This window comes from Eubalaena glacialis, chromosome 19 (assembly GCF_028564815.1).
Source record: "Eubalaena glacialis isolate mEubGla1 chromosome 19, mEubGla1.1.hap2.+ XY, whole genome shotgun sequence".
Taxonomy (NCBI): Eukaryota; Metazoa; Chordata; class Mammalia; order Artiodactyla; family Balaenidae; genus Eubalaena; species Eubalaena glacialis.
Genome location: NC_083734.1, coordinates 6,780,813 through 6,806,199, shown reverse-complemented (window position 1 = coordinate 6,806,199; position 25,387 = coordinate 6,780,813). Strand labels below are relative to the sequence as shown.

Genomic DNA, 25,387 nt, shown 5'->3' with positions numbered 1-25,387 from the left:
TACTACCGAGGCTGCTGGAGAATAATGAAGCCCAGCGTTTCCTGAAGCATGGTGTGAGGGCCTCATGTATTGGAAACCCCAGGTGCTTGCTAATGGTGCAGATTACCAGCCCTCACCCCCCACCTACTATGCCAGATCTCAGGGCGGGGTGGTGCCTGGGATCTGCTTCCTTGGCACACTGTCCCCATGATCCGACGGTGACCAGGTTTGGAAACTATTGGCCTGCCTCACAGCTGAGTCTGGAAGCCAAGCTAGTTAGAGGCATCTGGGCTGCTAGAGCGAGAGAAGAGCTGTTGTGATACCTTGTTGAGGGCGCTGCCCGGGGAAGGGCAGGCTTTCTCTGACCCTCTTCCTAAAGGCTCCATCTTGTGGAAAACACCTAGCTTTGGCAAGCACAGCATGTTCACAGCAGCATTATGTACAGTGGCCAAGACATGGAGACAACCTAAGCGTCCATCGATGGATGAATGGATGAAGATGTGAGATAGATAGATATATATATATATATATATATCACATATGTAATGGAATATTATTCAGTTATAAAAAAGAAGGAAATCCTGCCATTTGCAACATGGATGGACCTTGAGGGCATTATGCTAAGTGAAATAAGGCAGAGAGAGAAAGACAAATACTATATGGTCTCACTTATATCTGGAATCTGGAAATAAGAAATAAAACCAAACTCATAGCTAAAGAGATCAGATTTGTGGTTATCTGGTTATGGGGGGTGGGGTTTGAGGAGGAGGGTGGGGGAAATGGATGAAGGTCAAAATTTACCAACTTCCGGTTAAAAGATAAATACTGAGGATGTCAAGTACCATGATGGCTGTAGCTAGCACGGCTGCATGGTATATATAAAAGTTGTTAAGTGAGTAGATCCTAAAAGTTCTCATCACAAGGAAAAAAACATTTTTTTCCTTTTTTCTAGTATCTGTATGAGATGATGGATGTTAACTGCATGTATTGTGATCGTTTTACAGTATATGTAAGTCAAGTCATGGTCTACATCTTAAATTTACACAGTGCTGTACGTCAATTACATCTCAATAAAACTGGAAACAATTTTTTTAATAAAGACTAACCACTTTCAAAGGCCAGAAAGACAATGGAAGATAGCCAGGCTGTGGTCTGAAGGGAGCCTCCACCACATCACCCCGTGTTGCCAAGAGGAAGAATGACTCAATGTGAGAAATCTCCCTACTGTTGGAGAGAAGCCGAAAATCTAGATTCACTTTAAAACCAGCAAGTATTCCTCTTTTCCTCAAACTCCGTACAAATCAAACAAACGTGCCCATGAGTCAGACCTGCCCAGTGGGAGGCCCATCTGCTGCGTCTGCTCTGTCTGAGGGAGCTCTTCGTTGTGCAGGTGAAGAAACTGAGGCAGATAGAAATGAGGTGACCTGCCTGGAATCCGAAGGTAGCAAGGACAGAACTGGAACAGGCGTCTGGGTCTCAGGTGTCCCCACCCAGAGCTCTCCCAGGGGGACCCCCTCCCCGCAGCCATAGGAAGCTTGGCCCGGAGTCCAGCTGAGCCCCCATCTTCTCAAACATGCCTCCCAGGGAGGGAGGGAGAAGATATGAGAATGGGCGGGGAGGGTGGTAAGGCTGCTTCTAGGAATGCGGCCTGCGGGAGCTGTCCTGGTCCAGTTCCCTGGAGCAGAGCTGAGGCGAGCCTGCAGGAATTTACAGGGATGCTCTTGGGACCGGCGCCTGTGAGGGATCGGGCAGAGGAGGAGCTGAGCTGCAGCACAGTTGCACGTAGGCTTCAGCTCATCCGGTGGGGAAGTCTGGCCCTTTAGGGTTGCCTGGCGTTTGTACCCCACGTCAGCTGGTCCGTGGAAGGGGGCTGTGGGGCAGGGAGGGGCCTGACCCTGGGTGAGGAGGCAGCCCTGTCTGTCTGGCTGAGGCTGTTCGCAAAGAGGGAGGCAGCTACACTTCATCTGCCTTCCTGGTGGGGGAGATTGGGGGTGGGGGTGGTCCCGAGAGGGTGTCCGAATGGCCCCCCACGACGTCCTCCACAGTTCCCATGGAAGTTCCCGTTTGTTCTAAAAATGAATTCACATTCTCGTGTATACTTTGTAGTATATTTATGAATTGGTTAGTAAAATGGTTTTGATTCCTCGCCATGAAGTGAAGTAGAACCTGCAGGGAGTTTGGTGCACTTATTCCTGTGACTTCTCAAGCCTCCCAGGCAAGTCCCAGGGGCCGAGGTGCAGAAGCCGCTCTGTCCTCCAGCCTCGTTCTTTTCCAGATAGAAACTGAGATCTGGGGTCAGGGCTTGTCCTCGCTGTCCTGCAGACACCTCTGCTGCTTCACGAGGAAAGGGGATGAGCGACTGGGAAAAACTCCAGGAAATCCAGTGCTTTCTCTGCAGGCGTGAGGGCTTACATCGAAGCCCGAAGCTCGGGGGAGCCTGTGAAGAAACCCTGTGTTGATTTAAAGAGCAAATGGATTTTAAAGAATTTTGCAATAAGCTGCCTCGTTTTGTTAGCAGAACAAACAAGATCCTCCAACACAGTTAGTGTGAAGGTTTCTGTTAATTACAGATACTTCACCAACTTTCCCAGGAGCTGGACTCTTCATTTTGTGCTGTAAAGAAGTGTCAAAACCGGGGAAGAGGTGTGGGCTACGATGCCTCCATGGTCCTCAGTGGACCCAGGGAAGCTTCCGAGCGTGTGTCTGCGCACGTGAGCATACAAGTGTATGCATGTGTGTGTCTGTGTGCATGTATGTGCGTTTTGTGTGCTCAAGTTTGGGGACATAAGAGGTGGGAGGGAACCTCATGTAAACATGGCAATGATTAATGAGGCAGAATTTCTCATCACGTGCCATAGATGGATTTCAGAGAAGGGGAATATATACATATATATTGTTACGTATATGATAAGGTTTGTATATGTGTGTAGGATGTATATATATTGCTATTTTATATATGCATTGTTATATACATATATACATATATAATGTTATATAGTTTTTGTTATAATGTATAACGTTACATACAGTTTTGTTCTTAAATACAGAAAACTGCAACACCTAGAATTTTTCTTGCATGTCTCAATTTCCCTCCTGGTTTTTGAAGGACTTGATTTTACACGCGCAAGACTGGCTCAGCCAGGGTGAGGGGGTTGGCAGAGCCCTGGCGGGGAAGGGCTGTCCTCCTGTCGCCTGGGCGCTGACTGCATTTGGGAAAGTGCGGATGCCCTCTAGTGGCCGGTGGCAGATGTTCAGGAAGAAGAGTGCAGGCTCATTTAGGGGCCTTTGGAAACTTGCCCAGGGAGCTATTCAGTCTCCTCTTTATAGGCTGCAGTTTGTTACGCAGATCATTATTTCCACTTCTTCTAATTCGATGTCATTTTTTTCCTCTCTTTTGTATGGGTAGTTGCATGGAATCTGCCGAAGGAAAGCGCATGATACAAAAATATGAAGAAATGCTCTCATTGCTGGAAAAGTAAGCAGTTTCCGGGACTGGATCATTCTGCAAATGCAGAGCCCCCACCATGCCCTCTGCAGTTCTGAGTTTGTGCACATTTCTCGGTGGCAGTGAAGTGTTGCTCTGTGTTTTATGTTATAACCACAATATCTGTGAGTACAGTGCTTCAGGGTCGCAAACAGCAGGTCTCCGGGAAATGCAGCTCTAGTCTGGAAATGGGCACTTTTCCAGTGCAGTTTTGTTGGGAACGTGAACTCGGCAGAGCTAGAAGTGGGGTGCTCCTCATGGCACCCCGAGATCAGCGTCATGGAAAATCTCAGCAGCTGCTCGCTAAGCAGAAAGTGACAGTTGGTGCTGCACAAAGAGACAATAAGTTTAAAAAATACTTCCTGCATCCTTTAACAGAGAAAGCATAAGAACGAAGATTTTACCTAGGTTCATAGTTGTTCCTTCTTTAAAGCTGCAGTCAGTCTTTTGGGGGAGTAGGGTCCAGACACAGCCTGTGTCTTGCCTCGTAATCTTCTCCTGCTTCAGAAGAGGAGCACCGTAGACATTATGATTATGATTATAGTTATGACCACGCTTAGCATTGTGGAGACATCTTAGCTGGAGGCACCTCCACCTGCCAGGTCACCCAAGTTCTACCCTTTCGACTTCCCAAATATGAGCTTCAAATCTGTCCCCTCCTCTCTGCACCCACCACCCACATTTCACCAGAGACCAGAGCCTCTTGGGCCTGAACTGCTGCAGTGGCTTCCTAAGAGCCTCTCTGCTCTGGACCTGTGCCCCTCAGCGCCCACACTGTCACCAAATCCCCTTTCCTCACATCCCCGGTCTGGGAAGCCTCTCAGTGCCTCCCACCAGCTCCTTAATGTGACCCGAAAAGTGCTCCCTGATGCGGCCTCGGCTTCTCTCTCCAGCCTCGGCCCTTGCCCTCTCCGCCCTCAGGTGCACTGTCTACTCACTCTTCCCAGCACACCGTCTGCTGCTCCTGCCCAGAACACTCACTCCCCCTCCCTGCCCGGCTGCTGCTCATCCTGGGACTCAGTCAAGCATCACTTCAGCCCCTCCTCCGTGAGACCCTCCCTGGCATCCTCCTTATCACCCCCACCCACCCGCCTGCCTCTGCCATTCAAAGCCTAATGCCCAGTACATCTGCCTGGGATTGTACTTGCTGCGTCCTCTGTTGACCCGTGGTTGCACCACTAGCTGCATTTACCATGGGATGTTTATTCATCGTTTTATCTCCCAAGCCCAACACATCAATGTGTAATGACTGAACAGTGAATGTCCGTGAGCTACGTGAAGATTAGCGTGAGAACAAATCTTACCCGATAACTTCTTCCAACATTTACTGAGACTAATCACCACTTCCCTTATCCCCCCAAAAGATCGCATGGAGTTTCTCTGTCTACTCTCCTCTGATTTAAGCTTTGCCACCTTTAGGAAATGAGGGGTTCCCTGCAGGAGCTGACTTGCCTGGCTGAGTCAATGACTCTGACTTAAGAATGTATTCAGGTATTTTACTAATAGCATCTTCAGTTCATGAGATATATGTATTAAAGATAGATAGATAGATGGTTGGATTAGATAGATAGATAGCTATAGAGATGTTATATATATACATATATAGCTATGTCATTTATGTTATATATATCTATATATAGAGAGATGTATCTTCAGTTAATCATTGCGAGGCATTGGGGAGCTGGGAGGGTGCTTATGAGGTGACCGTCGTCTCTGATCCTCACAGGTATGAGACAAGACTCTACGAGGACTGGTGTCAAACAGTATCAGAGAAGTCGCAGTACAACCTTTCCCGGCCACTTCTGAAACGTGATCCAGAGACAAAGCAGATCACTGTCAACTTTAGCCCACAGGTAAGTCCAATGGCAGTAACTTCCTCTTGGTTTCTGAAGAGTTTCGTTTGACTCTGCTGATTTCAAAGGCAAAAAGCCTTTTTATAAGAGTATGCAAAAGCTGCTCAAAAGAACTTGCACCCTGGATTTCTTTTTTGGGATAAATCTTAGGGTGTAGTGTTTTCTTAAGTTGTCCACTGTTCACATTTTTCTCCAGGGTCAGCCAGTATATTTGCTTTGATTTTGCACAACAGAAAATATTGCAAAATATCACTTGGTACCATAGTGATACCGTTTGGTACCATAGTCAACTGGGCCTACCTTGAATACACACTGCGGGTGAAGGCTGTTGACTAGATGCTAGAGGGCCAACCAAGTGTAAGACCTGGTTCCTGACTTCCAAGAGACCACAAGCTGGTTAGAAGCCAGAATCTCAACATGCAAAAGTCTAGTTTCATTAGGTAGCATATGATAAATCTCCAAGGAGTAGCTTTGGAAATGAGACTAGATTATTGGTTCTCAACCAAAGCAATTTTGTCCCCAAAATGGAGACATTTTTAGTTGTCAAACGTGAAGGGGGTGCCAGTAGCACATGGTGTAAGTAGATACAAACTTCCTACAATGAACAGGACAGCACCCCACAGCAAAGAGTTTTTTGTCCAAAACTGTCAATGGTTCTGAGCTTGAGAAACCCTGCTTTAAATTATAGAAAGGGTAGAAGACCAGTGTGGGCTGTAGCAGCCATGGAAAGCTTAATGCTGGAGGAAACTATAACCGAAAGCAAGCCCACATCAGGATGTACATCATTCAGCTTAAAAATTGAGGAAATGTATTGGCCATACCGAGCTAAAGGCAGTCTCCTAGTTCTGTCTTGATGGCATGTTCCATAGGAATGTAGCGTAGAAAGAGCTGAAAGCTAAGCTGACAGAATATTGGTTTCTTTTGAGATAATTCCAGTTTAAGTAGAACATCAATTCCCCCTAGAATAAAAGTCAACAAAGGGAGTTGGAGGGTTCGTTTCTTCACTTTGGCAAGACATGAGTCTGTGGTTGAACTCATTAACTCCTTGGAGTAATTTTATCAGCATTCGCTTTGAGCAATATTGAATATTCAATGCCCAAAGAATTGAGAACCTGGATTACCAACTACGCTGCAGTCCAGATGGTATAATTGTAGTAATTAAGTCCTTGGTGTAAGACAGTATTGAAGATGGGCCCTCGTCTATATGCTCCGAAGACAAGGACTCTGTCTGCTTCATGTGCAGCACACAGTGGGTGTTTTACAGGTGTTTGTAGGTGATAGAAGGGAAAGGAGGGAGAGGAGAGGGGTGAGAAAAGAAAAGGGGAGGGAGATACATACCTAAATTATGATGTGAGTCGGGGGGAGACGACTACCAACACAAGTCAGAGAAGGGCTACGAACATCCCTTGGCTTCCAACCGCAAGCAGAGTGGCGGTAGCTACGTGATGGAGAATGAGCAGTAACGCGTTTGTCGTTCTAGAGGGACGTGATCACAGATTTGGCCAGGGTAAGAATTGTATGGGTTAAAAACATATATATATATTTAGTAATTTGTTCTATATTAAATCATTTATTTAAATTATTTAAAATTTTCTATTGTTGGGCATTTAAATATTTTCTAGTTTTATCAGTCTGTATTTCATTGATTCTAGGACACACACGGGTTTTTTATATCTTAATATGTCTGAAAATAGCATGTGTTTATAGTTAAATAAACCACATTTTTTTCTTCCTTAGGTGGACATAAAATACTACTGAATCTTACCATTAATGGCATCTTATAGTTGGATAAAATATGGTATAAATAATGCTACAATAAGCATCTTTAGTTATTATTGCAACCGTATTTCTTTGGGATAAATGCCTAGAAAGGGGATTGCTGGGCTAAAGGGTGCTCACATTTTGAGAGTTTTAGTGTATTTTATCAATTTGTTCTTCAGAAAGATGTAACTCAGGCATTCTCCTGCCAGCAAGATATCATTCATTTCTTCAAATCACTTCTAACCTGTTGAACCAAAAAATAGGTAATAGCTCAATATTGTTTTAATTTGCATTTATTTGACCACTAGTAAAGTAGAAAGTTTTTCATGTGTTCATTGGACATTTATCTTTCTTCTCCTATGAATTGCTTATTCATATCCGTTGCCCACTTTTGAGTGAAAGTGCTCTCTTTTCCTGTGAATTTGTCAGACTATTTGTGAAATATCTGTCAGATATTAAGAAATCTGCTGCAAATATTTTTATCTGTTGAATGTGGCATTTTATTATGTGTATGATATTTTATGCATATAAATTTTATCTTTTATTTTCTGGTTGTACATTTGGAATGGCCTTCTCTACTTCAATATTATATAAATGGTCCACATTTTTTTCATTTTTTGTTTTCATTTTTTACATTAAAATTTTTAATATCTATCTTGAGCTTATTTCAATATAAACTCGGAGGCTAAGGTCATTTCCCTGCTAAAGGATTAGCATTTGTCTTAACCCTGAGTAGGGTTGTCTGGGCAGCAACGAAGAGCTGGCCCAGAGCCACTGGAAGGAGAGTTGGGAGCCCAGTTGTCTTGATATGGAGGTGGGGGGTGGCAGTGGAGGGGGTGGTGTGAGGAGAACCTATGGCTTGGTAAGCATTTTGTCATCTGTAACTATATATATATCAGTTCCTTCATCAAGCAAGGGATGAAGAACAGGGTGTCTGGAAACCCCACCAGAGGCCTCTCTGTTTTTTCACGGGACCACATCTGCTTGGCTTTTTCCTTCTGCCCCCGGAATTGCAGAGAGGCCTGCGTGACTTCTATTTCCCAACCTCCTAGTATATCAAAGCACAAAGACATGCCAGCAAAGAGTTACAGAAATTAAGGGATATTTCAAATGATTATATTTAATAATTAAAGTTGTACAGCAGGCATCTCCTCTCAACCCTGCCAGTGTCTGTGACTATGTGTCTGACCTTATTGGGCAGGGACACCAGGAGTCTGAATTTGAGGCTCTACATGCATGTGGGTGGCCCAGACCAGGTGACCCTCCTCCTTCCCCTGACCACCCCTCCACGGGACTTGGCTCAGCCGTCAGGAGCCTACTGTTTTCATCATCCACGTGCCCAAAAGCATCGAGGCAGAGCGCCCTCCCCTGCTGTCACTGGTGTCTTCTTTCTCAGCTTTTCCTCTCCTTGCTCTTTGTGATTTACAGATTCGGTAAACCTTGCTGCTTCCTGATCATCTTCCTTTTGCCTAATACTCAATTTTCCTTCTCAGAGAAGATTCAAGGAACCAGTAGGAGCAGAAGTTGAGAAAGGACCCAGAAGGCCCTTGGGCCCCTGGGGTTTCCCAGTCCTGATCGATACGGCCGCTATTCGCTGCCACTGAACTGCAGCCACTTATGTTGCTTCTTTTCTCCAGCTGATTTCCGTGCTGAAAGAAGTGAGTTATCTTCAACCCCAGCAGATGACGCACATCCCTGAGACAGCAGCAGCCATGTTCTCCTCCAGGGAATTCTATCGGCAGCTTGTGGCTAAATTGGAGTTGATGGCAAATTGGTACAACAAGGTTATGAAAACTCTGCTAGAGGTGGAATTTCCATTAGTGCAGGAAGAGCTGCAAAATATCGATCTCTGCCTGAGAGCTGCAGAGGAGACTCTGAGCTGGAAAACAGAAGGTAACAGGAGACCACCTGGGGTCTGGGGAAAAGGTTGGCAGTCAAGATTCTAATAAAGTTGGTAGAACCTCACTTCATTCCCCGGTTAATCTGATTTGGGTTTGAAGCACGAGTCTGTCCTCTCACAAATGTGCCCGAAGTAGAGAAGACAAGGAGGAACAGCATCCCTCTTCCGCCTCCTCTGCGTGCCTGGGAGGTTTAGACAGCTTTGCTGCCACACTCTGGGGAATTTTCATGAACTCTCCCACAGTCTCCAGCATATACTGGGCACTCCATGGAGGAGGATTTTTACTACATTATCATTGTTACTTACTTTTCTTAACTGGACCATAAACATCTTAAATGAGGGAACTATGCATTTACTTTTCTTGTATCCTCCAGCGCAATTCAATAAACTTTCATTGATTGATTAACATGTACAGGGCGACATGTGCAGGACTGTGAGGAGAATATGAAATATAGGGGATGTGGCCCCTACCTTCAAAGAACTCATAACCAAGGTCCATAACCAGGGTCATGGTAAGGGGTGGCTTTTTGTTACAACTAGGGAGGAAAAGGCTCTGATGATTACAAACTAACCTGTGCAGAAAAGTCTTATAAAACCCACAGGTATTAAATCCCTATGTTTCATAGCAACCAGACCTTTCGCTCTACCACTGTAAGCAATTTCAATTAATTCTGTCTCTTTTGGGGAACAGGCATTTGGGATTATGTCATTCAGATCACCAATAGTATTCATGATCTTGAACAAAGAGTTCAGAAAACGAAAGACAACGTGGAAGAGATTCAAAACATCATGAAAACATGGGTGTCACCAATATTTAAGAGAAAAGATGGGAAAAAGGAATGCCTTCTCTCTATGGATGATCAGCATGATAGAATGGAAAAATATTACAGTCTTATCAAAGAATCTGGCCTTAAGATTCATGCCCTTGTGCAGGTAATAACCAGCCTCTCAGACACACATACCACCAGTACAGGGAAAGCATCAAGAAGTGTGTTTGGGTGCTAGAAGTGGTTTGGAAATTAGAACAATCAATAGATGCTGTGTTTTCTGCAGTCAGGGATAGAAGTTAAAACTGATAGCAAAAGAGCTAAAACTAATGGATGGGGAGCATGTCAAGTCACATTCTGGTATCAGTGTGTCAAAGTTAATACAATCTTAATAATGACACCACTTAGTCGTCACACGACTTAACATCCCGCACCAAACCCCTAGGGGGTAGAAGGGGATGCCAAGGACAGAATCCTAATTTATCCACTGCACTAACCACCCCGAACTCGTCCACACAACCTAGTATGGCCCTGCAGCATCATCCTCATAACCTAGCTCTACAGAGCCTGGAGATACGCAAGATGACTGTGGTGTCCCTGATGCACTGGGTAAAGAGAAGGAAAAATGCAGAGTGCTGCCCTTCATGCAGGAAGGCTCTGCCCTGCGTTGTGATCAGGGCAACCTTGTGTCTCATCATCCAAGACTGGACGAGGGAAAAGAGCTATAAATGGCCACCAGCTCCAGCCCTACTGAAGTAGCCGTGGGGCAATTCTCCTGGGTTGATCTCATGCACAGGGTCAGTAATGAATCACAGTTGTTATCTTTGGGTGTTCTGTGGGTTGAAACACAATAAAATGTTGTACTTTTGACCTTTAAAATTTTCTTTATCTGTTTTCTAGCTTATTAATTTCTGTTCTTTATCATTTCTTTCTTTCTAGTTAATTTGGGGTTAATTTGCTTCTCCTTTTTGTCTAGCCTATAAGGGTTGAAACTTAGAGTACTGATTTCAAGCCTTTCTTCCTTTCTAATGGAAGCATTTGATGATATAAATTTCCCTCTTAGCAGTGCTTCAGTTGCAATCACAAATTTGATCTGCCTCATTTTCTTTATCATTCAGTTTTAATTATTTTTCTCTTGCGATTTGTTCTTTAACTCAGTGGTTGTTTAGAAGTATGTTGTTTAATTTCCACATATTTAGGTCGTCTCATGTTAGCTTAATGAAATTGATATCGAGTTTAATTCCATTATAGGCAGAGAAAATACTCTGTAAGATTTCAGTTGTTTAGAATTCATCAAATCTTGTTCTATGACCTAGAATGTCGTCTATGTTATTGGATGTTCCTTGTGCGATTGACAGTATGTTTATTCTTCCATTGTTGGGTGTGATGTTCTATAAAATATCAATTAGTTCAAAGTGGTTGATAGTATTGTTCAGATCGTCTATATGATTTCTCAGTTTTTTTGTCTATTTGTTCTACCAGTTACTGAAGCTAGGATGTTAAAATCTCCACCTATGATTTTGGATTTGTCTGTTTTATCCTTTAGTTCTTTCAGATTTTTCATCAAGTATTTGAAGCTCTGTTAGTAGGTACAAACACATTTGTAATTACTGTAACTTCCTGATGAATTGGCCATTTTATCACTATGAAATTATTTTTATTTCTAATAATACTCCCTTGTCTTGAAGTCTTTTTTTCTGATAATTCTATTGCCTTTTCTTCCAGATTCACTATTCCTACTTTTTGCATTGTCCATCTTTTTCCACCCTTTCACATCCAACCTATTTGCTTCTTTGGATTCAAATTTCTTCTCTTATAGACAGCATATAGTAGAAACTTACTTTTCTGCATCTTACAACTTTGCCTGTTAATTGAAATGTTTAGGTCATTACACTTAATGTAATTATTGATATGGTTGGATTTAGCACCACTGTTTTGCTATTTGTTTTCCATTGGCTTCATCTCTTTTTTGTTCCTCTGCTCTTCCTTTCCCCCCTTCTTGTTATTAATTGTATATTTTCTAGTATTCTATTTTCATTTCTCAATTGGCATTTCAGCTTTACCTTGTTGCATCACATTTGCAGTGATTGTTCTAAGTTTTGGTAGGTCTCTTGAACTAATCACAATCTACTTAGAGTTTTCCCATGAAATATAGGAACCTAGCAACAATTCAAACCGCCCAGCCATCTTTTATAGTGTTGGTGTGTGTGCATGTGTGTGTATGTGTGTGTGTATAATATACCCCACAACACAGTATTATAATTTTTTGTTTTAAAAGCTTTGGGGAAAATATTTATAGAGTTTTGTATTTACCCACATAGTCACCATTTCCAGATTTGTTTTTCCTTTCTGTAGAACTAAGTTACCATCTATGGTCATTTCTCTTCAGCCAGAAGAATTTCCTTTAGTATGCCTTGCAGTTTAGGTCTGCTGATGACACGGTCTCTCAGTTTTTGTTTATCTGAAAATGTCCTTATTTCACCTTTGTTTTTGAAGAAGAGTTTCACAGAATATAAAATTCAGTGTAGACAGTTCTATTTTCCTTTCAGAAGTCATTTCATTGTCTTCTACCCTCCAAGGTTTCTGATGAGAAGCCAGTGTACTGTGTATCTTTGTTCCCCTTTTTTCTCAGGCTCCTTTTAATAGATTCTTTTAAAATAAATTCTTTGTATTTTTTCCCATTCAACTACGATATGCCTAAATAAGTTTTCTTTATATTCAGCCTGCTTGGAGTTTGTGAGGTTTTAAATCGGTTTTTCACCAAATTGGGGTGGGGGGCGTTAATCAAATTACAACATTCTTGTCTAATAATTCCAACATCTATTTTATTTTCTGAGTCTTTTTTTTAATGTGAAGAAAGTTTATTTTTGTGTCACATAAGTCGAAGGAATAGGCATTCCAGGATTGGTATGGCAGCTATTTTCTGAGTCTGTTCTTAGTGATTATTTTCTCTCTTGGTTAAATGTCACATTTTCCTGCTTCTTTGCATGTCTACTAATTTTTTATTATGTTCTAGTCATGTTGGATGCCACTTTAGAATCTGTATGTTATTTCCCTTTAAAGAGTTTGTGGTTTTGTTTCGGCAGGCAGTTAACTCAACTGGTGGGTCAGCTTGATCCTGTTGAAGCTTTATGTTAAGCTTCCTTAGGGAGAGTCTAAAGAGGCCTTGCTCTAGAATAGAGCTCTAATCCTAAAGCATTGCATTTCTGGGGTATCAACTGAAGTCCTGGGTTATCTGTGAGGTCTTTTCATTATTTCTGATAGAACACAAACATCTTCCAGCACTATATGACCTTCACAAACTCCATTCAGCTTAGAGCCCCCAGTAACTGTTCTCTGCCAGGCCTTGCAGAATCTTGCCCTAAATATGTACAGCTTAATCCTCAGTCAGAGATTCAAGAGGACTCAGCAACCTCCGCAGGCCCAAACCCCCATTTCTGTCTTTTCTGCCCAGCAGGAACGATGCTCTAATTGAGGTCCACTTTCCTATGCCGTGGTTTGGAAAGTGCCTCTAGGTAGAAAGCCAGGTAGTTGTGAAGCTCACCTTGAATATTTCCCTTCTCTTAGAGGTCACATCCAATTACCCAAAATAATTATTTCTTGTATCCCGTTCTGTAGCTGTTTGTAGCAAAAGGGAAAGTCCGATCTCATTCCTCTGTCTTGGCTAGGATCAGAAACTTGGGCTATTTCTTCTTAGTTTACAGAAAATTCTGACACGTTTGCTCCTTGTACCATAGTAGATTTGAGGTGAAAGGTATAGATAGCTATATTGATAGGGTGACAGTAGGAAAGAGATAAAACAACTATACAAGGCAGTCATAAAAACTAAACTGTAGAAGCAAACAGACGTACACATCTTAGTAACACCTAAGAGCAACTCTGGATTGTCACTGAGTTATGATTTGCATGATGATGGACTCTCATTAAATCTTTAATCTTCTTAGGAAGGAAAGGTATAGGTAATACACTTTAGAAATTTTAGAGTTTTGACATTTAAAAGCAGAATCATGAGATTTACAATATGGCAGTGTTTCCTAAAGGGGTAAGCGTGAGTCACCTAGAAAATTTACTTTTGCAAAGTGGTAACTGCGTTCTTTGAAGATGTAAGATAAATGGAAAGTTGCTGTAAAAAGGCTGAATGATGAAAACGATGAGTAAATGGGACATCTGTACTTGCCATACCACTAGGTCGGCGACTGTATCATGTAAAAGGAGGGAGAGAAAGCCTGTGCATTCCTTTCTGTGTGTGCATTTTCTAATTCACTCAGTATGATAAAGGTTTTTAGTTAATATTAAATGCCAACAACAAAACACTCCAGCTCATTTCTTTTTTTAAATTTATTTTATTGAAGTATAGTTGATTTACAATGTTGTGTTAATTTCTGCTGGACAGCAAAGGGATTCAGTTATATATATTAATATATATATTCTTTTTCATATTCTTTTCCATTATGGTTTATTACAGGATATTATAGTTCCCTGTGCTATACAGTAGGACCTTGCTGTTCATCCATCCCATATAGAATACCTTGCATCTGTTTATCCCAAACTCCCAATCTGTCCCTCTGCCACCCCCTTCCCTGTTGGCAGCCACAAGTGTGTTCTCTATGTCTGTGAGTCTCTTCCTGTTTCATAGATATAATCATTTGTGTCATATTTTAGATTCCACTTATAAGTGATATCATATGGTATTTGTCTTTCTCTTTCTGACTGACTTCACTTAGTATGATAATCTCTAGGTCCATCCATGTTGCTGCAGATGGCATTATTTCATTCTTTTTTATGGCTGAGTAATATTTCATTGTATATATGTACCACATCTTCTTTATCCATTCATCTGTTGACGGACATTTAGATTGTTTCCATGTGTTGGCTATTGTAAATAGTGCTGCTATGGACATAAGGGTGCATGTATCTTTTCGAATTAGAGTTTTGTCCAGATATAGGCCCAGGAGTGGGATCTACTCCAGTTCATTTCTAAGGATTATCCAGGAAATGCTTTACTTGCTTGAACCCCAGATTTCTTACGTCTTGAATTATAATGCCCTGTACCGTTAGTGTTCCTTCTTCTGCCCACCCTGACTTCTGCTCTGATGCAGCTTCCTCCACAGCCATCAGTCAGCATCTATGAAGCACACATTGCATCCATCAGCATCCCTCCTGAGAAGGTGACCTGACCCCATCCTCCTTTCTCAGGGAGAGGATGAGGCACCACATTTCCTTCATGGGTTAACTTTGTGTTCCTTTCAAGCAAGGGTTATACCCATTAGACAGAATGGGTATGTTACACATGTACAGGTGTACCTCATTTTAATGTGCTTTGCTTTATTGTTCATTCACAGATACTGCATTGTTCTGTTTTTTTTTTTTTAATTGAACCCTGCATCACAAGTCTATTCATGGCATTTTTCTTTTTGTCACCTTTTGGTAACTCTCACAGTATTTCAAACTCTTTCATTCTTGTTATACTTTTACGGTGACCTGTGATCAGTGATCTTTGATACTATTGTGAAACATTATGACTTGCTGAAGGCTCAGATGATGGTTAGCATTTTTTAGCAATAAAGTATTTTTTAATTAAGGTATGAACATTCTTTTTTTTAGACATAGTGCTGCACACTTAATAGACTAAAGTATAGTGTAAGCATAACTTGTATATGCACTGGGAAACCAAAAACTTTGTGTGACTGACTTTATTGCAATATTGGCTTTATTGCAGTGGTCTGGAACCAAACCCACAGTATCTCCAAGGTCTGCCTGTAATAGAAAATTCTTCATAACAGTGCAGTTTTTCTCCATGTGTTCTTTTCATTCCCATTAATGATAATAAGACCAGTCCTCCCATATTATTAAACATGGTTTATATCCATTCTTCTTTATTTTGTAGGAAAACCTGGGTCTTTTCTCAGCAGACCCAACCTCCAGTATTTGGAAGACTTATGTTAACTACGTTGATGATATGTTGGTGGATGGATTCTTTCTTGCCATTGAGTGCTCCCTCAAGTATCTCCTGGAAAATACTGGTATTTACTGGCTTATGGATGTGGTTTATTACTGGGAAGGTAACAGTAATAGCATCTATTGAGTTACAGTGAAGTGCAATTGAGTGCTCTGTGACTTTTCCCAAAGCGTTGTGAACATTTTGTGAATTATAACAAAGGCATTGCGTTTCTAAATTGTTCAACGATAAAAGACTTCTCTCTCTTCAAAACTCAGATGATAAATCAGGCTTTAAGATAGTGAAGCCCATAGCAAAAGTAAAAATACAAAAGCCAATTCAGTCTAAATGAAGCTCCAGTGAGGAGGAGTGAGTAAGCTGGAGCAGCTCCACCTGGACTTGACTCACGGCAGTGGGAGGGGACATTCCCTGCCTTCAGGCTGAATGTACTGTATCTCTGTGGCCTTTTGAGAACACAGGGAGGTTGTAGTAGCCAGCTTACATGGAAGAATCAAGTTTTTCTTTGTAAAAAGAGTCAGACAAGAAGCTGGGGATGAGGTAGCTTTTAGAAGGAAAAGGAATGTCAAGGAGGCAATGGGCATTCTTTGAAGCTGTTAAAAGATAGCCAAGGGCTTTGAATTTATGGTCCATACACAGAGTCAAAGATTGTATAGTAAAGGCTAACCTTGGTTAGTAAGGGATGGGATGGAAAGGGCAGAAGAGTTCAGGAATAAAGTTGAGTTACACCTTTCACATTCTGGTAGATTGTGAGGAGCTCAGCGAGGGTGAAGGATGAGGTGAGGATGAAGGTGAGATAAGAGCTTAGTCCGTTGAGCCCAACCCAAGGAAAGAAATCAAATGCAGAGTTAAAATAGGTGGGCTGAGACCCATGTCCAGGTATCCAGCCCATGCAAGAGGTTGACAATGCAGAGAGGAGCAAGGCCAGCGCTGGGTGTAGCTCAGATGGGCACACCCACCCTCACCCCCACCCCATGGTCCTGGTAGGTGGAGTGACTGAGGTCAGAGGCAAGGTCTTTGCTTTCATGGTGCAAGGTGCTCCAAATCAAGGAGATACAGAAGCAGGAAATGGGCTCTGGCATAGTCAACAGGCGGGAGGTCACCTTCTAGAACCTGGGGCATCGAACACAGGCACCGAGACTGGAAAACTGGTTCCTAGGGACCAGCGCCAACGGTGCTCATCTTAGTGAACTAACCAAACCTCCTCTGATATGGGAGGTTGGGGGTCCCGTCACTCAGCCCTCCTCTAGAAGATCTAGGAAGATGCCCCAGCCACACTTGAGTGCAGGCACTGCATAAAGGACTCACCCTAGGCCAGTGTCTATCCAGCTCTCCTGATCTGGGCTGTCCGATGTGTCACTTGTCCTCCTCTCACGAAGAGGAGAGTGTGGGAGCAAGAGGATGGGGACAGGGGATGGTAGCCAAAGTCACCTTCCCTCCATGGAAATGGGGGGAAAGGGAACACATTTTCTTCACAAAATAGAATGGGCAGGAGCTGGACCTAGTGGCTGCCTGAGCAGAGGAGCTATAGATAAAATTAAAAGGCGCTGGTTACCAAGGCAAGGTGAAGAAGCCTAAAGAGAGTGGCCTTTAAGAGGAAAATCACCATGACCCTTTGCCATAGCCCAGGTGGACAACTTTATTCCCCTGGTCCACCTTACCATTTCCACTTCTCGTGTTTGGTCAAACCAATACCATTCCCATGGCTTGGGCTGGCGTCCCAGCCATCTCTCAGAATCCACACCCTGCCTGGGTTAAATGCTACCCACTCTATCCAGAAGCACTCTTCCTCTTCTCAACTCTTAAAGCGATTTGCTTGTACCAGGGGCATGGAACCGCCAGGACCATCCGACTTGTACAGTAATTATGTTGCCATTGCATCTAACATAGGGATTCGGTTCTTATGTCGGCACGTAGGGCAAAATCTCTTATAGTAACATGTTCTTGAAAGTCTTTTAAATCCTTTAAACTATATGCAACCCAACCTATTAAATTGTAAGTACCTAATGCATGTAGGAATGCAGAATATATCATAAGTACATATGCAAAGCATAATTTTACTGATTTTTTAAAAAATTACTCCATAATAATAGTATAGTTACTGTGATATTGGTAAACTTGCACTTCCTTAAGTTCAATATGCACTGGATGGGACACTCCTGAGTCCAGTAATGCAGATTTATCATCCTTACAGTTTTGAAGGCAAAGCCTTCGTCTTACATATCTTTGAGGGTCCCACAGTTTTTTAGTTAGGGAGAATGGCTAAGCAGTGGTAAAAAGAACTCCATCAATAATGTGGCTTAAAGGATATGGAAGTCTGTCCCCCGGGTTCTAGTCCAAAGCGAGCACTCCAGGTTAGTTGCAAGTTCCTTCCGTCCTGTGGTTCCACCACTTTCTAGGGCCTGGTCTTCATTTCCATGGTTGAGCCGGGTCACTGCTGCATCCCGGCTCCAGCCTGTGGGAGGGCAAAGAGAGCACAGAGGAGGCCCCCTGCTGCCTCGTGGATCGCAGCCCAGAAGTGGCACCTCTTCCCACATCCCACTGGTGAGGGAATCACGTTGCCACACGTAACTGCAAGCCCGCCCACTTAATACCTCTATTTCCAGGGACGAAGGGATAATGGATTTCCATGAGTAGTCTCCACTGCCCGTGATGTCCAGCACGCAGCAGTCTCCTAAATACTTTTACAATCAAAAAAATATATGAAAATAAGTGGTTATTAATAAGAGTCTAAGCATTTATCTTGTACTTGGAACATCTTGTTCCATATTATATTTTGATTTAAATTTAACAAGGCAGGTTAGTCTAGCAAGTAATCAGGGGTTTGTTAATCATTTATACTGTTTTTAAAAATCTTATCACTACAGGACTACAGAATTAAAATAAGTTCTGTTTTTACAGAAAAGGAGCAAAAGGGATAGGATTGTGACTTTTTTTTCATGCCTACACGACCTTGGACAAGCACACCCTTGTTCCCCTAGTGGCTGCCAATGGGGAATGGCCTGGTTTGTGCACAGGAAGAAATCAGCTGCTTCCAAGAAACTGGCTTTGCGAAATCAACCTCTTCTCAATGAGAGGCTGTACTGCCTCCCAGGAGGTGTTTGGGGATGTGGAAGGGGACTGGCTTGGGTTGATCAGTCACTAGGACGTGCTCTCTGAGGACAAGGAGAGTAAATGTCCTGCAATGCCCAGGATAGCCCTGCACAAGAATTAGCCTGTTCCAAATGTCAGTGGTTCCCCTCTCAATAAACACTGCAGGACCACCACCCTCACCTTTTCTGGGGTGTTAGCAAATTTTACATTTCCATTTTCTTATACCCAAACAGCTCATTAAAGGAAAGAAATGCTCTGAGTGCTTTTAAAACAGTATTGCATTTTGCCTACGTTACCCATTCTCTTCTGTTTTCCTTGTTTTTCAGAATGTAAGGCAGGACTCACCCCGATATTTGAAGCACAGCTGAGCTTAGCCATCCCAGAATTAGTTTTCTGTCCGTCTCTGGAGCCTGGAGTGAAGGGTGGCTTCTACGACATTGTTGAGGGTCTCATCACCAGCATTTTTAGGATATCGTCCTTGGTTCCACGGCTTTCCCCTCAAAACGGCTCTCCCCACTATCAGGTACTGGATCTGCAAGCATCCTGCCCTCCCATCAGATCTGGAGCCCCCTGTGAAGTGCTGGTGTCACCCGCCTGCTTTTGTCTTGCTCCCCTAGGTTGACTTGGAGGCCATGCCTGATCTGGCAGGCATGCGGGATGAGCTGATGGGGCGGATGCGGGGCATGATGACCCTCTGCTGCGGCTATCGGAGCACCCTCAGCCAGTATTCCTACCTCTACGTGGAGGACCGGAAGGAGGCTCTGGGCCAGTTTCTGCTATATGGGCACATGCCCACAGCAGAGGAGATGGAAGCCCATGCTGAGGACGGCATTCCAGAGAACCCGCCCCTGCTCCATCAGTTCAAAGCGCAGATCGACTGCTACGAAAAGCTCCATGAAGACGTGTGCAGGCTGGAGCCCATCCAGGTGTTTGACAGCTGGATGAAGATTGATGTGCGGCCCTTTAAAACGTCTCTGCTGAATATAATTAAGAAGTGGAGCCTCATGTTCAAACAGCACCTTGTGGACTACGTCACTCACAGGTAACACGGTCCTGCTAGCTTCCCGGGCTGTCAGGAACACCATGGTTTTAATCTTCTTCACATTTTCCTCCATAGGTTCTTGGTTAAATTAAAAATTAAAACAGCTGCTTGGAGGTTCCAGGCTTTTGGACACCAGCAGTAACGTTAGTCCTGCCCTCTCATTTGTTCATCAGGCCTGGCCTCTTTCTGGTTCGTTTTCCATTTGGTGCCCAGTGTGCGAAAGGCACTCAGTAAGTGGTAAATAATGTTAGAGACAATAATAGCAGATCTAACCTCCCTTCACAGCTCTGACTGTGAAATCTCTTTAAGCCTGAGAAGCAGAGGGGGTCTAATGGGCCTCTTAGATTTTATTTCTCCCACTTACTCCTTGTCTCAGATTATCCAGCTGTGAAGCACGGAAGCCCCTAAATCTACACACCCCTGATGCCTGCCAGTGCCACTCTAGCTGTGTGACAGATTGGATCTGAAACTCTGTCTGTTCCACCATAGACCTAGACCACCCAGCCCAGCACCAGGCTGTCTAAGCCAGAGCACCAACCTCTAGATAAATAATCAAGTTGGTTAATAGTCTCCCAGTCACTTCACCTTAGCCTTGTCCTCACAGGTCTGCCACAGGCAGAATCTCAGCTCCCAGCCCCTCCCCACAGAATCGTATGGAGTGCCATGTCCCTCTGTTCAGTGGTCAGTCTTTGGTGCATTAGCTGATGCTGCAGGGGAGCCCTCCCCAGAGTTTGGTGCTGGTCTTGCTTGCTGCTCAGTGATGTGGACGGGAGACAGCCAAGTCGAGAATGCATCTATTTACAAACAGATTCTGAGACTTTGCAAAGGTGATGGTTCTCCACTCTAGAAAACCCGCAGGAAATCATTTGGGGATGTTTCAAACAGGGCTTTCCAAGTGTTGTTTAAGAAGCAGCAGCCAGTTTCCCACACTTGAGAGACAAGAAAGGGAAGCAATGGTGGCAGTTGGGGAGGTGGCAGTGATGCCCCTGAATGGAGTATTGTTGAGGGGACAGCTCTGTGCTCTGTGGTCCCTCTCCATTAGCAGGTCTGGTGACCAAGGACATGGGGACATGTTTCAGATGCAGATGTTATTATTATTTAGGTATGGCAAGGCCAACAGATCAGGAGATGACTGCTATTGAAAAGATAGTTTGTTAGACTCATAGATCCCAAGAGGAGGGGGGCACAGCACACCATGCAGGGCCAAATGGGGGGCACCAGTATTAATCAGGAAGCAGAGGGAGTGAGGGGAAACATGCGCAAGAGCTTTTATTATGGCTTCCATGGAGAAGAATGGGCAAGACATTCTTCTCCAGGTTTAGGAGCAGGTTTAGGATTGGCTAGTATTTAAAATAATTTGAACAGGCTCTGGGGTGTAGGGGCTGTCTTTTGTTGTCTGGTACCTGGCTGTGGGATTATAGGGCAGGTGAACTGTGGCCTGGAGAATGAGAGCCAGATGGAGGAGGTGGTTGGGGATATGGACTTTGGATTGATTGGCTTGCATGTGAAAGGCACAGTCAAAAGCAGGGTGTTTACTATCTCTAGGAACTGGCTAACCCTGGGAGGGTCAATCCCTCCAGGGCCGACAAGGCCCCAAATGTCAGAGCATCAGAAACACAGGGTTGATACAGGGCATAGTGACAGCGGCTTCCATGTGTCCCTACCAGGTGAGGCTTCACAGGATGTAACAGTTGTTTTAACAGGAAAACACATGATAGAGCACTGAGAAGGCCTGAGTCCTCCTTGAACCCGTTTCCTTGTCTCTGAAAGAAGACAGTTTGACTGGATTCCTGTAAGGTGCCTTCCAGTTTTAATAGTTGGTGATCCATAAACTGACTACTTTGCTACACTTTGGGAGAATGTCTCATTGTGTTCTCAAAGATTAGATAAAAAAAGAAATAATAAGAACAATAAAAAATATTTATTATTGAGTGTCTACTATGTGCCTTGTAATTCTGTGATTTCCACCTTCTCTTAGTAGGTGTCAGGATTAATCCCACCTTGCCTTACATAAATACTTCATTTACTGTCAGAAATCCAATCCTTCGTTATCATCTGTCTTATTCAGCTTGGACTGCTGTGATACTGCGATTTGTAATAAGATATATATATTGGATTGGCCAAAAAGTTCATTCGGGTTTTTCCATACGATGCATGGGAAAACCCGAATGAACTTTTTGGCCAACCCAGTATTTGGTCTTCATCCCTGTTTCTGGCAAAAGCGCCTATAACCCTTGTATTTCCTAAGTGGTGAGAGCCATAAAGGTATCTTTTGTTATGTTAATGGTAACTTTTGGACCTCACCTATGGATGGGAGGTGGTTGTCAGGAGAACCAACCATGTGATTAGAGGTTGAAACTTTCAGTCTCCCCAGAACTCCAGGGAGGAGAGAGAGGCTGGGGATTGAATCAGTCTCCAACGGCTGATGGTATAATCAATCATACCTGTTTAATAAAGTCTCCATAAAAACCAAAAAGGTAGGGTTTCAAGAGCTCCCAGTTTGTGAATGCGTGGAGATTCGGAGGAGTGGTGCATTCAGAGAGGGTATAGAAGCTCCACATCCTTTCCCATACCTTGCCCTGTGCATCTCTTCCATCTGGCTGCTCCTGAGTTATATCCTTTTATAATAAACCAGTAATCTAATGAGTAAACAGGTTCTCTGAGTTCCATGAGCCACTCCAGCAAATTAATCAAATGCAAGGAGGAGGTCATTGGAACCTCTGTCCTATAGCTGGTCAGTCAGAGGCAAGGTGACAACCTGGACTAGTGTTTGGGTCTGAAGGGGGTGAGGCAGTCTTGTAGGACTGAGCCCTTAACCTGTGGAATCTCCAGGTAAATAGTGTCAGGACTGAGTCAAGTTGTAGGACAAGCAGTTGGTGTTGGAGAATTACTTGGTGGTGTGGCGTACCCCCCTACCCACCCATAGGCATTGGAGTTGGTATTAGGATCCTTGTAGCTGCCATAACAAAATACCACTGACTGAGTGGCCTGAACAACACAAATTTATTTCTCACAATTCAAGAGGCTAAGAGGTCTAAGATCAAGATGCCAGTCAATTTGATTCCTGGTGAGAGCTCTCCTCCTAGCTTGCAGACAGCCGTCTTCTCACTGTGTCCTCACATGGCCTTTACTCAGTTCCTGTGCACAGAGAGAAAAAGAGAGATCTCCCTCTTCCTCTTCTTATAAGGCCACTAATCGCTCATGGGGGCCCCACCCTGATGACCTCATCTAACCCTAATTACCTCCCCAAAGGCCTCAGCTCCAAATACCATCACAACTGGGGAGTTGGGGCTTCAACATATGAATTTTTGGGAGACACAGACATTCAGTCCATAGCATCATCTTAACTCTCATCCCCATTCAACTCCTTATGCCCTGATCTTACTCAGTCCCACCCTTGCCCTTGCAAAGCCCTCCCCTGTGCTCTTCCCCTGGACCTCAGGATCTTGCATCAGCAAAGTCCACTGTCCCTTCGTCTTCTCTCATCCTTTTTTTGCTCTAACTGAAATCCAGCTCTCTCCTGAGGATACTGCTTCCCTGTAGCCCTCCCAAGTAGAGCTGATTTTTCTCCTATATCCCTCTTACCACTGGGCCTAGAGGTAGATGAGATATTCTTGCTCTTCATTGCTGCTTCCAGACCATTCCACCTGGTCCTCCCTCAAAATCTCCGGCTCCACTGGAGTGAATTCTATCAGACAGTACAACCTGCCACTTGTCCCTGCCACAGTCACCTGCCAAGCCCTTAGCCATTCCTCCCCTTCGTTGCAGGTCATGTCATCTGGCTCAGTCTCCCTTTCCCATCCTTCTGCTGATAATCATCCTCAGTGACTCAGCATCCACATGGAGCCTTCATTATACCTGCCTCTCATTTTCTTGACCTCTCTCTCCATTGCCCTTTCCTTCCGTCATACCTCTGCTACCTAATTCCATGTTGTGCCCTCAGTGGAGTGGAAGGAAAGATGAGCAAGTACTTGCTTCCCCTTCAAAATCTCAGGTTAAAGCGTTCCATTCTCTGACCACCACTTGGTATCTTTCCAGCTCTCTTACTTGGCAACGGTGCCATGCAAAGTTCTTCAGACCCATCAGGATTTCCAATCCATTGGTCCCGATGCTTTATTGGGATAGCTCAGTGTTTATCACCCTTGCTCCCCATTCCCGTTCCCACCTCGTAAAACCCTGACTGTTTAAACTCAGTGCCCCACACCTGCACCTGAGCAATTCATCCTTGATGAAGGAAAAACAAACCAGTCTTCTGACCAATCTCACATTAAATTTATGAACATAAATATTTTTATGAACATTTTCATAGATTCTTCCCAACTCCTGTAGACTCTTTTTTTCCTCTCTCCTTAAAGCTCAAATATCCTCTCTGCCCTTATAGCCTTGCCTCTCATTTCACTGAAAAATTAGAACCAATCACAAGAGAACTAACTCACCTTTCACCAACATATCTACCAACCTACCTGCATTTGAAGCCATACGTTCAACTACCTCTCCTGTTACAGTGAATAAGCTGGTTTTCTAAGTCCAGCCTCTTTCCTCTCATCTACTCGAGAACTTACTTCCTTAAATATTCCCTACAAACAACACCATCTATTTTCATAAATTTTCCACAGCATGCAAATATATTGTCGTATCTGGCATCTTAAAAAAAAGAAAGGAACACGGTCCCAGGAGTCCTTCCAGCTACAGCATCATTTCTGTGTGCCCTCCTTCATAGCAAAATTCCTCAAAAGATGTGTCTATACTTGATCCCTTTACTTCTTCATCTTCCATTCTCTCTCTACAAGAAATTTTATTATAAAATGTAGCATAGGGGCTTCCCTGGTGGTGCAGTGGTTAAGAATCCGCCTGCCGACGCAGGGGACACAGGTTCGAGCCCTGGTCCCGGAAGATCCCGCATGCCGCGGAGCAACTAAGTCCGTGCACCACAACTGCTGAGCCTGCGCTCTAGAGCTCACGGGCCACAACTACTGAAGCCCACGTGCCTAGAGCCGGTGCTCGGCAACAAGAGAAGCCACCGCAATGAGAGGCCCGCGCACCGCAACTAGAGAAAACCCACCCACAGCAATGAAGACCCAATGCAGCCAACAATAAATAAAGTAAAATAAATTAAGAAAAAAGAAATTTTTAAAAATGTAGTATACATATGATTTAGAGAAAAATATTAAAACGAATACTCGCATTTGCTTTATCCAGCGAAGAAGCAGAACATTAGCTACATTTTAAAATTCCCTTATGTACTCTTCCCTGATTAAATCCCTCTTCCTCCCTACCAGATGTCACCCCTGCCCTAAATGTGCAATAATCCTTCCCATACTTTTCTTCATGGCTTAGTATATATATATATGTACACACACAAACACACACACAGGTATACATATATTGAGATTTGCATTTTAAAGCTATAAAAATGAAACAGTGTTGCATACTATATATTCCTCTGTCCTGTTTCTTTTATCCAGCATTATATTTGAGACCCATCCACGCTGAGAATATAGCAGTAGTTCATTCATTTCCACTGCTGTAGGGTATCCCATCATCTGAATATG

The 25,387-nt window shown here is 43.6% G+C and overlaps 1 protein-coding gene across 1 annotated transcript in view; it reads left to right on the top strand.

The window, feature by feature from the left end:
- Positions 1–25,387, top strand: part of DNAH9 (dynein axonemal heavy chain 9) — a 297,703-nt gene that overhangs the window by 36,285 nt on the left and 236,031 nt on the right. The window contains exons 11-17 of the mRNA XM_061176356.1: positions 3,386–3,454; positions 5,190–5,316; positions 8,715–8,970; positions 9,669–9,910; positions 15,632–15,767; positions 19,120–19,316; positions 19,411–19,835. Coding sequence (XP_061032339.1) covers positions 3,386–3,454; positions 5,190–5,316; positions 8,715–8,970; positions 9,669–9,910; positions 15,632–15,767; positions 19,120–19,316; positions 19,411–19,835 — 1,452 coding nt within the window. The remainder of the gene's footprint in view (positions 1–3,385; positions 3,455–5,189; positions 5,317–8,714; positions 8,971–9,668; positions 9,911–15,631; positions 15,768–19,119; positions 19,317–19,410; positions 19,836–25,387) is intronic.